The sequence below is a fragment of the Orcinus orca genome, chromosome 6 (genome assembly GCF_937001465.1).
Source record: "Orcinus orca chromosome 6, mOrcOrc1.1, whole genome shotgun sequence".
NCBI lineage: Eukaryota > Metazoa > Chordata > Mammalia > Artiodactyla > Delphinidae > Orcinus > Orcinus orca.
In genome coordinates this window covers 116,365,699-116,379,331 of record NC_064564.1, presented here as the reverse complement: position 1 = coordinate 116,379,331, position 13,633 = coordinate 116,365,699, and the positions used below count along the sequence as shown (strand labels likewise).

General features: G+C 56.3%; 1 protein-coding gene across 4 annotated transcripts in view; it reads right to left on the bottom strand.

Annotated features, from left to right (window-relative positions):
• Window positions 1–8,766, bottom strand: part of NTNG2 (netrin G2) — a 74,997-nt gene extending 66,231 nt beyond the window's left edge. The window contains exons 1-2 of one of the 4 annotated variants that reach the window (XM_049710857.1): window positions 7,730–8,766; window positions 3,058–4,119 (exon numbers count right to left, since the gene is read on the bottom strand). In XM_049710857.1, the coding sequence (XP_049566814.1) occupies window positions 3,058–3,270 (213 nt within the window). In that variant the 5' untranslated portion in view covers window positions 3,271–4,119; window positions 7,730–8,766. The remainder of the gene's footprint in view (window positions 1–3,057; window positions 4,120–7,729) is intronic. The other 3 variants (XM_049710858.1, XM_033426899.2, XM_004269072.3) reach the window with 3 other exon arrangements.
• Window positions 8,767–13,633: the final 4,867 nt, after the last annotated feature.

Below are 13,633 nucleotides of genomic sequence, written 5' to 3'. Positions count from 1 at the left end.
CCTTCCTCCCCAGGCTGGAATTTACAATTCAGTTCTCAGGTGGCCTTGCGGAAGTACACAAGTCCAGGGGGGGAGAGAGGGTCTGCACACTGAAGTCTGAAAGGGGCAGTCGTTCCGTGGCCCCTCTTGCAACCTCAGGGTGCCCCAGGGCTCATGCTCCGTTTGGGTGGATGTTAGGACAGGCCCAGCACTCGCCGCAGGAGGGGTGCCAGGAAACAGGGACCCACTGGGCTATTGTAAGCCTAAGGGGGCAGAGGGCCACCTGGGTACCACTAGGGCGCCCCCTGGTGGCGCCACCGGCCATGGCTAGAGGAGTGAACGCTTCCTGAGCACACATCCACCACCTGCTGCCCTGAGACCAGGAATACAGGGCGTGGTGTCCCCAAGGCTGGAGAGAGGGAAAGAGACAAAGGCTCGGACACAACCAAGGACATAATAGCCACAATGGTAAGCAAATAACAGCTACCACACATTGAGTACCTACTACGTGCCAGGACACCCATGGCCAGGCTGCATCTTTCCACTGGCACTGTGACTTGCCTACACCATCATCTCTGCTTCACCAAAGCTCAGAGGGAAGGCTGGGCCGTTCGGTGCATAAATATGGGTCCTGGCCACGTACAATGTCCCAGCCTGCCCTCTAGACCGAGTGACCTTGGCGGGATTTAGCCCACGCTTTCTAATCCCTACAATGGGATTAGAAGAGTCCCCACCTCAGAGCATCCTAGAGGTGATTTAATGAGACATGCACAGAACCTGCTTAGGGAAGCTGCAATAAACAGTGGGGTGGGGGTGGGGGTTTGAATCCATCTGGACGTGACCCCCTCCTCCCTGCAGAAGCCAGCCTAGGCAGCCTCCCCATCCTCGTTGGCTGCACGTTTGTAATCAAGGGCAGAGCCGGATGGCAGCCCATCATGAAATATTTAAGTCCATCAGACAGGTGTCAGGACATAGAGGGAGATGCTGTTCCTCCCCTGCCCCCTCCTCACCGGTCTTCCCAGGAGAGGACAGGAAGGGCATGAATGCTCCTTGCACAGCTCAAGGACCCATGCTGGGTGGCATCAGGACTGTGGCGGGGTGACCACTCCACGCCGGCAGCTGCACTGGGTTCTCTGTGTGTGAGAGTGGGGGCAGGACGGAGGCCCGGGGCCAAGGGCATCCTGAGCCAGCTTTGGCCAGGAGAGGGCCTCAGACTTGCATTTGATGGTCATCTCCACCCCTCAAGCCTTGACCAGAAGCTGGTCCAGTGATTTATGATTTAGGCACCCCACCCCACGGCCCTGCCCTCCGCACATTAAGACGATTAATATTCAAAAGAAGAAATACAGTCAAGACTCTGAATACAAGAGGCAGCGGTTGACTCTGCTCAGGGAGTGTGTGGAGAAGTCCTTACATGAGCTGGGGTGGGCAGCCAGCTTCAGATGTGGACTCAGAGCTGGGCTCCCCCGGTGCTGGCCTTGGCCCTGACCTTCAGGGGCCAGCCCCCTTGACTGTCCCTGAGCCAGCAAGCCCTGGGGTCCTCAGTGCAGTGGGACTCTCCAGTCCCTGGCTCCTGGCCCTTTGCTGCTTTCTCCTCCCTGCCTCTCTCTCTCCCCAGCTAGCTCCCCCCAGCCCAGCCACCACCCACAGTGACAGCCTCCTGACTGCTGACCATCCAAGTGGGAACCTACCTTCCCAGGCTGACTGCTCTAGGATAGGACCCAAGCGCCCCACGGGACTGAGGCCTCCTCAGGAGCCGAGTGGGGACACCGGCTCAGTCCAGCCATAAACCCAGAGACCTGGTGGCTCCCCGCAGGACACGTGAAGGCAGCAGCCGCCCGAGGATGACACTGAGCCCTTCCTGTGGCTCCTGCAGCCTGGCTGCCCCGTCCAGCCTCCTGCCCGACCCGGGGCCCTGCCCAGTGGGAAGGTGTCTCTCGGGAGGCAGATTAGCTCAGTGACTCTGGAGCCAGACACTCAAATCATAGTTTCATCACTTCCTGGACTGTGACTTTGGACCTCAGTTTCTCCATCTGTACAATGGGAATGACAATAGCTAACACCTAGGGGCACTTGCTCTGGGCCAGACCCTAGTCTGCGCATTTTAGGGTGCATTAGCTCACTTACTCCTTACAGCAACTTGAGTGTGTGCTGTTAGTGTACACACTTTACAGGTGATGGAGTGGTGGCCCAGAGATGCCACTGGTCCAGAGCTCACCCCCTGAAACTCCTAGTTTGTACAACACAGGATCAGCCCAGCTCAGCTGAGTGGAGGACTCCATGGAATGACTCGTATTGAGCTCTTAGCCTCCACACTCAGGGGCTTGCACAAATGGTCCCCGCTATTATTGTTGTTGTTGTTGTTGTTGTTACTTGAGTACTGATGTACTCCGTGGCTCTAAGACTCCAACTTTCTCTAACTAGGGACTCAGGTGACAACGCCTGAAAGCCTGCCTCCCCCCTGACTTAACCAGCGACTGTGGTCACTGCACATAGGGGTGAATCAGAAATGGTACCAGCCACACCGCACGCCCTTCTCTGACCCCTCCGTCCTCCCTTACGAATCCCCTCTGCACTGCCATCAAACCCCCCACTGCGAAGCGCCGGCCCGGTGCTTGGCATTCCCTCGCTCGGCAAACCTGTTTGCTGGATTGGATTGGGTGGAAGAGGAGGTGGTACCACAGAGGGACGAACCGAGGGAGGTCAGAGTGCAACGCTGCAAATAGTACTCTGCTCGCTCGCCCAGATGCTGACTTCCTACGAGAGAGGCAGGGCTTATCTGCAAGGCTGGGGAACTGACTAGTACTGTGGTTTTCCCAAGAGGAGAGGATCTAGCGATCACCTGGCCAAGAATCTCCCCACCCCGAAGAACCATGTCACGTGACCCCAGCATCCTCAGGGCCGCCTTTGCTGTGGCACGTTTCCAAGGTGGGACAGAGACCTGATCCCAAACCTACATGCAGGAGAGCCAACCTTGCATCTTGGTCCTCCCGCTCTGCTCACCCACCCCCAGGGTCCGGCCCAGACCCCCACCCACTTGGCCTGAGCGAAAAGAACGGCAGTGTGGGGCTGACTTACGTGGGAGCAGAATCTCTCAGGGGGGTCTCCACACGTGATGCCAGAGGGCTCCACCTTCACCTTGACATAGTCCTTCAGGCGCATCACCTTGGGCTGGCAGGCATAGAACTCCCAGGTGGGGCCTTCATCCGTGGTCACCCAGGATTTGCAGATGTCGTAGTCCCCAGAGGCCAGCGGGAGGCAGTGCAGGAAAAGAGCCAGCAGGTGCAGCATGGCGGCGCAGTCCCCAGGGGCGAGGCCCAGAGAGGGACCGGAGAGGTGGCAACTGGGTCAGGAGGGCCTCGCCGCCCCAGCATGGAAAAGCCACATCTACCAGGCGACGGAGGCCGGATGTCCCAGGGACTCTGCCAGGTTGCAAACAGCGAGGAACTTGTTTTTTCCAAGAGGCCGATGTGGAACACTCAGAGCCAGCGTTTCTCAGACTGCTGATGGGCAGATCGAGAAGTTGCCCACAACTTGGCGTCCTCCTAACCTTGGCATCACACCTCTCCCAGAGGGGAATCTGATCAGATCAGGCAGACTCTCAAATTGTGACGGTGGATGGAAATGGGATAGGGAGAAAATCCGCAGGGATCTGGCGTGAGGCCGGATCAGATTGCTTTTAATTTTGGTCCTTCCAATCAACCCGGGTCTTTAAAGGGCCCTGAGTGTGTGATGTGCGCTCAACACAACTGCAAAACAACCCTCCGGCCTGCGTTGTAAAGATAAAGTAAAATCAGGAGGTGTACCTGTTTGCTGCAAACACATTCCCTCTATGGGATTGGACTTGGCATTTTGGACCCATAAAAGAGATTTCTTTTCATATGGGCTTAAAGTGACAACAATTGTGCAGCTGGACTGGAGCATAAAAAAAGCGACTGAGGTGTTAACTGGGGAGCAACTTATTTGGCTCGTCTTTGGTGGGGACAGGCGCTAATGGGAACCAGCTGACCTTGGCTGGTAGCCATGGGCAACTTATTAGGAAGTTTCTGAGACTTCAGCTCCCAATCCATCCAGGTACCCGGGGTCTGGCTCGTCTTTCATTGTAAGAACGGAGGAGAGAGAGCTCGTTAGCAACAACACCTGCAACAAGTTAAATAGAGAAAGGGGGGGGAGAGTAAAGATGTATAAGAACAAAAGCTCTCTGGCAAAATGTGCAAAAGATGAGGCTGCATTATTAGCAAGGTGTCCCGAGGAAACTGGGTTATTTTTATTAATATAGGAGATGCACATTTGGAGATGGGGCACATTATTAAAAAGGTGATGCGCTTTCTCCATATTTATGGGGGTGTTGGGGTCAGCAGAAGCGCCCCTGTTTGGGGTCAGTGACTTTCTAAAGCAGCCCCAGGAGCCGAGATGAATGGTGGCTTTATCATGCCTGACAAGTCAAAATGTCAAAACCGTAGATGAGGCTGTAATTAATTACAGGTGCCGGTGAGGCTGTGAGGACAGGTTCAGGTTAAGAATGGTCCACGCGTGGGCCGACAATTACGAACTGGGTGCCAGTCAATACATCTCCAAAATTCTGAAATGGTGAATTTAATTTTTAACTGTAAGAAACTAGGGATGTTGAAGACTTGGACGGAAGTGACAATGATTTGTCATATTCACTTTTTCCGATCAAGGCCAAAATTTTGCAATCATCCCTTAGAGGGTATGTTTATAAACAAGTCACCATTATGATTATTGCTTTACTATTTTAAGCTACCGGTAATTATTTAAAAGCCCTAAATAGACATAACTAAGATGAATGTTACATTGCGAAAAGCACGACTCCAATAGTGCGGGGTGTTCCAGGACACTTGATATATCACCAGGAGAATTTGGTCCCCAGTGTGGGATCTGGCCAAAAATACTAGCCAATAGGGCAAAGGTTACTGCAATGAGTCCCAGCAGAAGCGCATGTGTTATTAATTCTGGTTATTACGTCTACGATTATTGCATCTAAATTCCCGAACTGCTGACTCTTCAGCCATTGTACCTAGAAGGTCCACGACGTTTCCATGAACCTCCATTCTCCACCCAGACACAAATGCACTCCTGCCAAAAATGACAAACCGGAGTGGGGGGACATTGTCCAAATGGGGGCTGGCCGCTCCGCGCCTCCCCAGGAGAAGCCCCCAGCCTCTGCCCCAAAGCTCCAGGCTGGGGGCATCATAAATCTGCATTAAAGCAGCCCCTGCCCCTCTCTCTGGCTGAAGGGCTCTTGATGCAGATGAATGAGCCGAGGGGGACACATTTTCACATCTCACCTCTGGCTGTTTAAAGAGAAACAGTGTTACAGAGCCTGTCCGGCCTTGAATGTGCTTCTTGCTAGAAAACTCTCAGAAAGAACCCGCCTGGAGACTATTTTTACAACCTGAGAAAATGTAGTAAAAATAAGATAGCGCGGCCGGCAAAGGTTTGGATGCCTCTGTCTGAGCTTCGCGCTGCCCAGAAAACAGCACATTCCTCACTCATTCTTCCAGCCGCGGGCTCCTGACTGTTCACTCCCAGGTAGGGCGCCCGACTGCGGCTCGCAGGGTGCGCCCGGACGCGGGCTTCCTTCGTCTGCAGGACCAGAGTGCTGCCTCCGGCCTGGACCGCACTGGACGCAGGCGGGCGTGGGGAGGCAGTGAGGCCCGGAGGCCAGGAGGCCCGCGAGATCGAAGGGGCAGCGCGCCTCGCAAGCCTATTCATTGCTTTGCAGTTCCGCAGGCTTAAATGCCATGCATTCCCTGGAAGATGGGGTGGGGGAGCCAACAACATCAAAATCTGCGGGCGGGGGGTGGGTAATAAATGTGTTTACAACTAGTCAATCAGTTGGGCGTTGCTGGCATCGTAAGGGAATTGCGAGCTCAGCATGAGAATGTTACAGTCAGTTTTTGCCAAACAGAAAAAAAGGGAGGGGGAGAGATGCAAGCGTCTCCGGAACAGCGAGGAGGAAAGCACGGAGTGAGAAGCCAGTGTGGGAAATTTCAGAGTAAGAGGTTGTATCCCGGCGGATAGTTTACTCCTTGGAAAATAAATCTTCACCTGATATTATTAAGAAACTGCAGCTCCCAGAAACAAATCGAATCAATGCGCTTTCTTTTCTTTTAAGAGTCCTCAGGAGCCGAGGGGGCTGAAAGCCAGGTTATTAAAACCCGAAAATTAGATTTTACCAGGATTTCTGAACTCAGATTTTTCTGTCTTATTGAATTAGCGCCTCTCGAGCTGGCTGGGCTGGAAGCAGGCTCCTCCCGGAGTTGCCGGCTGCGCCCTCGCCTCGTGGGAAACTTGCCTTGGTGGACGCGGAGCCCCTGGGGGGGTGGTCCCTGGAGAGGGGGCGCTGGGGGCTTCTCCCAGGACCCAGCCCACCCCCAAGTTTCTTCTCCTTTCCCAGCGGGGACAGTCGAGGGGGGTGATATCTGCCTTCAGGGGAGGGTGCTGGGAGCCAGGAAGGAAAGGGGAGCCCGCTCCCGGTCGCGATCACCTTCCAGTCCCACCCCATCCTCCCAACCCTAAACCTCCCTCAGCCCGCGCCGGTCCAGTAGGTGCCCCGCTCAACGCGGCCGCACGAGTGAGCATCCCATTTCCGGCGGCCCCAGTGCCCCCAGCCCCGAAATGGGAGCTTTCTTGGGCTCCCGGGCGCCCCCCACGCCCTCTCAGCCCCGAAGAGTTGAGCGCGGGGGGTGGGGCGCGAGGAGGAGGCCTCGGCTGGGGCCAGGGGGAGGGGGTGTGTGGAGATGGGGGTCAGCTCCCAGCCTTGGACGCCAAGGGTTCGGAGTCCGTGCTTCGGGTGGGCTGCAAACGGCGGACATCGCACGGGGACGTGCCTGGCAATCCCGCAGTTGCTTTTTGTCTTCCCGAAGTTGAGTGCAAGCCACGGGATCAATTAATAATCACGCCTTTCAAAAAGGCCCGGCGGGCACCGAGGGTGCACCCACACCTGGCACCGCCTCCCTTACTTAGAAGACGCCCAGCAAAGCGCCGGGGAATTCGTTGCATCCTTTTCCCCAGCGCTGCCGCCCCCAGCCCAGGCGGACAACTTACTCCGGAGCCCGCGGACGCCGCGAGTCCACGGTCCTCTTCCCGCCTTCCCGCGGCCTCTGCTCCCACCATCTGCGTGCCACCCAGCTGGAGGTTCGACTCCACGCTGTCCCCAAGCCGGTCCAGGCACATAACCCTCCCCATTAGCCCACCCCTCCAGGGCACGGAAAGAAGTTTCTAGCCGCCGCTGGAAGACAGAGTTTCTCTGTGCAACTCACACATACCCAGTTTTCATAGAGGGGAAGGCGATGGGAGGAATCGGGGTGGCGATTAAATTGGGGTAGGGGAATGGCGCGCGAGAAGGGTTAATTTCGTTTTCACAAACACATCCAGGCATTCTGGTAACACCCATCCCCAACACTCACTCTCACAAACGATGGAAAAAGACCCTGGTGGGAAAAAGCCAGCCAGGAAGACAAGCTACTCCTTTAAGATACTGCTACAAATGCACACTCACACACCCCTCTCCAAGCGACTCCAGTCCTGCGCTAGTAACGGCCGCCACCAAATAACTTTTGCATCCGAGCCTTTGCTGGGCCGCTTTAAGTGGCTCCTGGGCCGCGGGAAAGCCTGCATGGTCACCGAAGCCCTTTAAAAATGAAACCAGCCTGGCAAAGCTGCAGCATCTCTCCCCCCCGCCCGCCCCCCCGCTCGCCTCCCGGGCTCTCCCCTCCAGCCTTACCCCGGCTCGGAGCGGCTTCCCGGAGCGGAGACCCGGGAGGCCGAGGTCCGCCACCCTCGGCGCTCCGCCTCCCCCGTCTGGCTGGCGCTGGGTGGGGCGAGGGCCGAGGGCTGCGAGCCGGTTCTGCTTCCCCGCGCTGCTCCCGCTGCCGCTGTGGCCGCCGCCGCCGCGGCCGTCAGATCGGGGCTGGGGAGCCCTCCGGCCGCCGGGGGGGCCGCCCGCAGCCGTCCCGGAGACGCGGGCCGGGGGAGGGGCCCGCCCCAGCCGCCCGCATCGCCCGCCCCGGCCGAACGGGAGGTCGCCGCTAACAAGTGCAAACTTTTGGGGCCCCCTGGGCGGCTCGGAGGGGACCCGCGCTCGGGCACCGGGCAGCCCCCGGCCCGGGTGGGCTTCGCGGCTGCTCGTCGGGGCGCCGGGGCATCCCCCCGGCGCGGCGCGGGCCAGATGGCGGGGCGTTTCACTGCCCCCCTGCACTCCGCTCCAAGTTAATGCCGAGGCTAAATCCTCTTGCCATCACTCACGATCACCATCGGGGCTTTTATCTCTCGGTCTGATCCGGGCTGCGTAACTTCCTCTGTGTGGCTTTAACACACCATCCCACCACGGAGCAACGGTCTTCTTAAAGGTGCAGGAAGGAAATACTGCGAGACTCGGGGGACGCGCCACGGCCCGGGGAGGGGCTCTGCGAGCAGGGGCGTCCCGGCGGGCCCGCGGCCAGGGTGGCCCCAGCGGGCGGCCGCGGGAGCGAGCCTGCTCTGGGGGGTCGCAGCCTAAACATCTCCTCCCGGCCCGGGGGCCAGCGGGTCCCGGCGCGCAGAGCGCATTCTCAGCCAGCTCGGGTCAGGCGCCGCGGGGCTGCGGCTTCCTTTTCCGAAACCCAGGGGCCTGACAGGCTGCCAGCGCCCATGGGTGTGGGAGCTGCCCCATCGGCCCCGGGGAGGGGGCCAAGTGAGTCAGTCCGCCCACCCCCCAACAGCCAAGGGCTCAAGGCTGCAGCTCGGTCTCCCTCTGGGAAGTGCTGCCACCCAGAAGGCCCCAAGCAGTGGGTAAAAGGGTGGGTGGGTGGATTGGGGGAGATGGGGAGGGAGCGATCTGAGCGCACAACCAGAGCCTGAATACCAGCTGACACATCGCCGCCTCCACCCTGATGGGCCCTGCTTTTGACGAAGCCAAGCCAGCTCCGGAGGGAGTGCGGAGTAGGGGGGCAGGAGAGGCCTCACTCCCTGGTAAGCCTGGGAGGAGCCCGTGCGAGGACTCCTGCAGAGCCCAGGGCAGAGGCCAGGGAGCTGGGCACACTGGGCAGCCCTGGGCTCTTCAACCCCCTGGAGGTTTCCTTCCAGGCTGCCTCCCAGGCCTGTGGGGAGAGCTTCCTCCATCTTCCAGGGGAGACCTGTGGTTTTCAGGTGCTCCTGGCTTCCTGGGGGTGGGTTCTCACTGCAGCGCTCAGGCAGCCAGCACGGTCATTTGGCGCATCAAGAACAAAGAGCCTGAGGACAGGGAGAGGGAGAGAGAGAGAGAGAGAAAGAGAGAGAGAGAGAGAGAGAGAGAGAGACTGGTCCAAGGTCCAAGGTCACAGAGGGTGTCAGGAAGAAGAGCAAAAGATGTGGCCCTGAGTGCCACACCCTCTGCCACCTCTTACCTCCACCTTAACCCTCCCCTGCTTTTGGCCCCCCCTAAGCTTGCAGAGGGGGCTGTATTGCTGAATAACGTTTAGACTGTTGTCACAGAGCAGGCAGAGGACACGGAATTAAAGACTGTCATCTGCTTTAATAATAATAATAATTTAACTTTTATTGAATACCTGCTTTATGCCAGGATCCATGCAAACCACCTTATGTGTATTATCCACTGATTCTTCCCAGCAGACCTGTGACTTAACTCCTGTCAGTAAAGTCCCAAGTTATAGATGAAGCTTAGAGATGTTAAGTAACTTGCCCAAGGTCACACAGCTGAGGAAGACTCTGGCCTGGAATGCAGGGCTCTTGGGCTTCCCGGTGGTGCCCCTCCTGACTTGCTGGGTAACTTGGGGCACGGCACAGATCGTTTCTGGGCCTCAGTTTCCCCACCTGTGAGATGTGAATGGTGAGTCTTTCCTTTTCCAAAGAGCGGTCACAAAAAGGCCATCGAGTGCCTCCTGCAGTGCTCTCAGATCCCTCCCACTAGAGATCCCCTCTCCTCCAACACATGCAAAGCTGTCCAGGAGAGCAGATGCAAGCCAGCCCCTGCTTACCTGGTCCCGGGGCCTCAAAGCATCCAGTAGGAGAAAGCTCCTTGGAGGAGAACACATCTCAGCAATTTGACTTTCAAGCATTTGGCCTGCAGGCAGTAGTGAAGGGCACAGTGGGGGGCTCCCACGCAGGCAGGGTGAGTGATGACCTGGGTAGGCCCTCAGCCTGCTGTCGCCCCCAGGCAGGGCCGTCGATTCCTGGGAAACGCCTTGCTCCTCCATCATCACCGAGACTGGATGCTGTCAGGACAGCCAACAGGACATGGCGGAGGGGGCTTCTGATTTGTGGTTCACCTAAACACAGTGGAGGGACCCAGGGCGTATTCCTGTTATTTCCCAGATGGTTTAAGTGACCCATGTGCAAAGCTACATGCCGCGGAAACAATGTTTAAATTGCCTCTGCAGCCCTCCTCTCCCCGGCACTTCCCGCCTCGCCGGCGAGCTGACGCCGACCGGCATTTTCAGAGACCCATTCCCCAACCTGTCTTCTGGTCTCCCCATTTCCAGATCCCGGAAATTATGGAATTGTGGAAAGAGCACTGACCCGAGAGTCAGAATAATGGGCTTTTTGTGCCTCAGCCCCTACTAGCTATGTGGCCTGGGGCCATTACTTCCCCGCTCTCAGCCTCAGTTTCTCCATCTGCGTAATGAGGGGCGTTACCCCAGAAGGTAGTCCCTGCGCGGTGATCCCGAGTTGACAGCAGGCCATAGCAACCTCTGCGAGACAGCATCTCTTTCAAGTGACTAATAAAGTGCTTCTTTTCCAAGATGGGAAACAAATAGGATTCCAGCCATGTAGGGACCAGGTGGTCAAGGGATGTTCGTTTTTAAATTTCATTAAGGTATCTTACGACAAATGACCTTTCCCCAGCGATGACAAGAAGCTGAGCACCAGGGGCAGGAAAGTGTTCATGAGTCTCCCCCGCAAATAATCGCTGGCTCCCCTCTCACAGCAGAGCCGAATAGTCCTCTTCACTGGTGGGATATTGGCTCCACTGCACAGTTTTAATTCCAGCTGTGTATGTGGAATCTATTATCAAAAAAGCAACTGCAGAATAATGCATGTAATTTTGTTCCATCTATGTTTTTTAAACAAAGGGGCTGTATGCATATAAAGATACATATGTACCTATACATATATATACACATATGTAAAATAAAGCTACCACAGTATGAGCAGGGGAGATGGGGGATGACATGCTTTATTGCATATATATTCTTTCTGTGTTACTTGACTCCCTTACAGTGAGGGAATAGGCATGGATGAGATAGAAAAATAACAGGAAATTATAAAGTCACGCTCAAAAACGATCTACTAGCTTTGCAATGAGAGGTTACAGATGAGGTCCAGCCCCTTCGGGGATTTCTGAGAGAAGGCAAATCCTGATGCAGACGGACTAAAAGACAGACAGATAAAATGAGCTCACACCGCTGACCAAAGGGTCAAGTGTAGGCTCAAAAGGCAGGAGCACCATGTTCTCACCGTTCACTTGATTCACTCCATTCTCAGTTATGCCGGACCAAGATTTTGGTTTGTCCCCTTGACCTTGAGCAGTGGCGATGTGCTGGAAGTAGGAGGTGAGACCCTGGGAACTACCCCAGGACCATCTAGGGGTTTGGGGGCAACCCTGGGCCCCTGACTTCTACGGCCAAGGCAGGGCCAGGAGGAGAGAGACCACGATCCAAGCCCAGGGCATTCCCCCAAGGTGACACCTCCAGGTAGCGGCAGAGGCTGCCAGAAGCACCCCGACTCCTCCCTGCCAGTTCTCTGCTCTAATCTCTAGACCATACTCGCATTAATTATTATTACTGTATTAATCATACATGTGATTAATTCAGTAATGGTGATTCATAATTGATTGCATTTTATATGGCGCCTTTCATCCACACATCTCCCAAGATGTGCACTGCCTACAACAAGAGACTCATAAAGCAAAACGTGTTCTTAGCTCGCCTGCATTTTTTTGGATAAACTTGTCTTTGCAGAGGCAGGAGGTAAGGGTTTTGGGGCAGACTGGGCTCGCCAGCCCCAGCTCCGTGCCCATCTCCCGGCTCAGGCAGTGCCTACCCAGCTGGGGACTCCTGCTTCGTCCTGCCTTGCCTCACGGTGGCCATGCCCTAGGAACCCTGCAGACCCCACTCCCTTGGCGGGTAAGTCTGCCTAGGATCCAGCTGCGAGGCAAGGCCAGCTCGGGCTCTGCGGGGAGCTGGTGCCACACGTGGCACTGGACAATGGCTCTAGAGCTTGACTCTTTGGGTGTGGGTCCTACCGCTCCTGTCAATTAGCTGCGTGACCTTGAGTAAGCTACTGCCCCTCTCTGCCTCAGTGTACCTGAATGAAAAATGGAAATAATAAAAGTCTCTCTCTTCCTAGGGTTATTATAAGATTTACATGCAATGATGCACGTGCAGCACTTCAAAGATGGCACATAGTACGTGCTCAATAAATGTGAGCGGTAACTGTGGGTGTCGTAGGTCTGGTTCCAGCAGCAGCTGCTCTGTGACTAGGCTAATCTCTTCCCTTCTCTGGGCCTCAGTCTCCTCAGCTGTAAAATGGGTGGACCAGTCGACTTCGAGGGTACCTTTCAGATCTTAGAAGAGCACGTGTTATAGTCATGGTTGGGATTCAGGGCTTCAGAATGAAGCAGCCCCGGGCTCACACTCCCGCTCACCATTTCCTAGTTGTGTGACCTTGGGCAAAGGACTCACCCAACCTCAGTTGCCTCCTCTGGAAAATGGGGATCGTAATAGCACCCAACGCCTGGGCTTGATGTAAGGGTTTAATGAGCGAATGCTTGAAACCTGTTTGGCTTCTAGAAAGTGCTTAACACAAGGTGGCTCTGGTATTCCACAGCAGGCCTGGTGCACAGCACTTACTGATGTTCTCACATTTCTGCCGTGCCACCACCCTGGTAAAGATGCTTTTATCTGCCCCGCTGTTCAGATGAGAACATTGTCCTGGGTGGTTCAGTTAGGGATTGGGGCAGGGGCAGTATTTGAACACAGGCCTCATGGCCGCGCTCGCTGATGTACCGTCTGTGTCCTAAGCTTAACGTTCCGGGATTGTTTTCTTCCCGATGATCCTGGGAGAGAGCTGGCATTGCAGACCCCACTTGGCAGCAGAAGACCCAGGGACCCAGAGAGGTTTGGCACACGGCAAATGAGTTCCTGGCTGATCAGAACAGGCTCCGTCGAATGGGTGGGCGTGGCACTGGGATGCCTACTTTTGCCTGTGGAATCTCCCCTGCCCCATCCTCTCGAGCCAGGCTGGGTGTCCTTCCCTCTCCACAAGGGACTGTCCTGTTCCTGGGCCCCAGGCAGGTGGGCAGGGAGAGAGCTCAGCCCAGGAGGAAGAGCCCCGGCTCCTCCTGGCAGAGCTGCTCAGGGGCTTCAGGAGGGGTGGCTGCCACAAAGAGAAAAGCCCCCCACCGAGTTTCCAGGGGGACCAGCAGACAGCCAGGGCTTCAGCCCAGTGGGTGCCCAGAGTGCAGTCTGCAGGCACTGTCTGCAGGCCCCACGGGCAGAACCAACTGCTGCTCCTGAGTAGACTCTAGAGTCTCTGGGCTTCCTCAGCCTGGGGGATGGGGGTGCAAAGGAGCATCGGCTTCCCTCTCGCAGTGGGACTGGTCACTACCCTGACCCTGCCAGCTTAGATCTCGGGGGACATCACCCTGCAG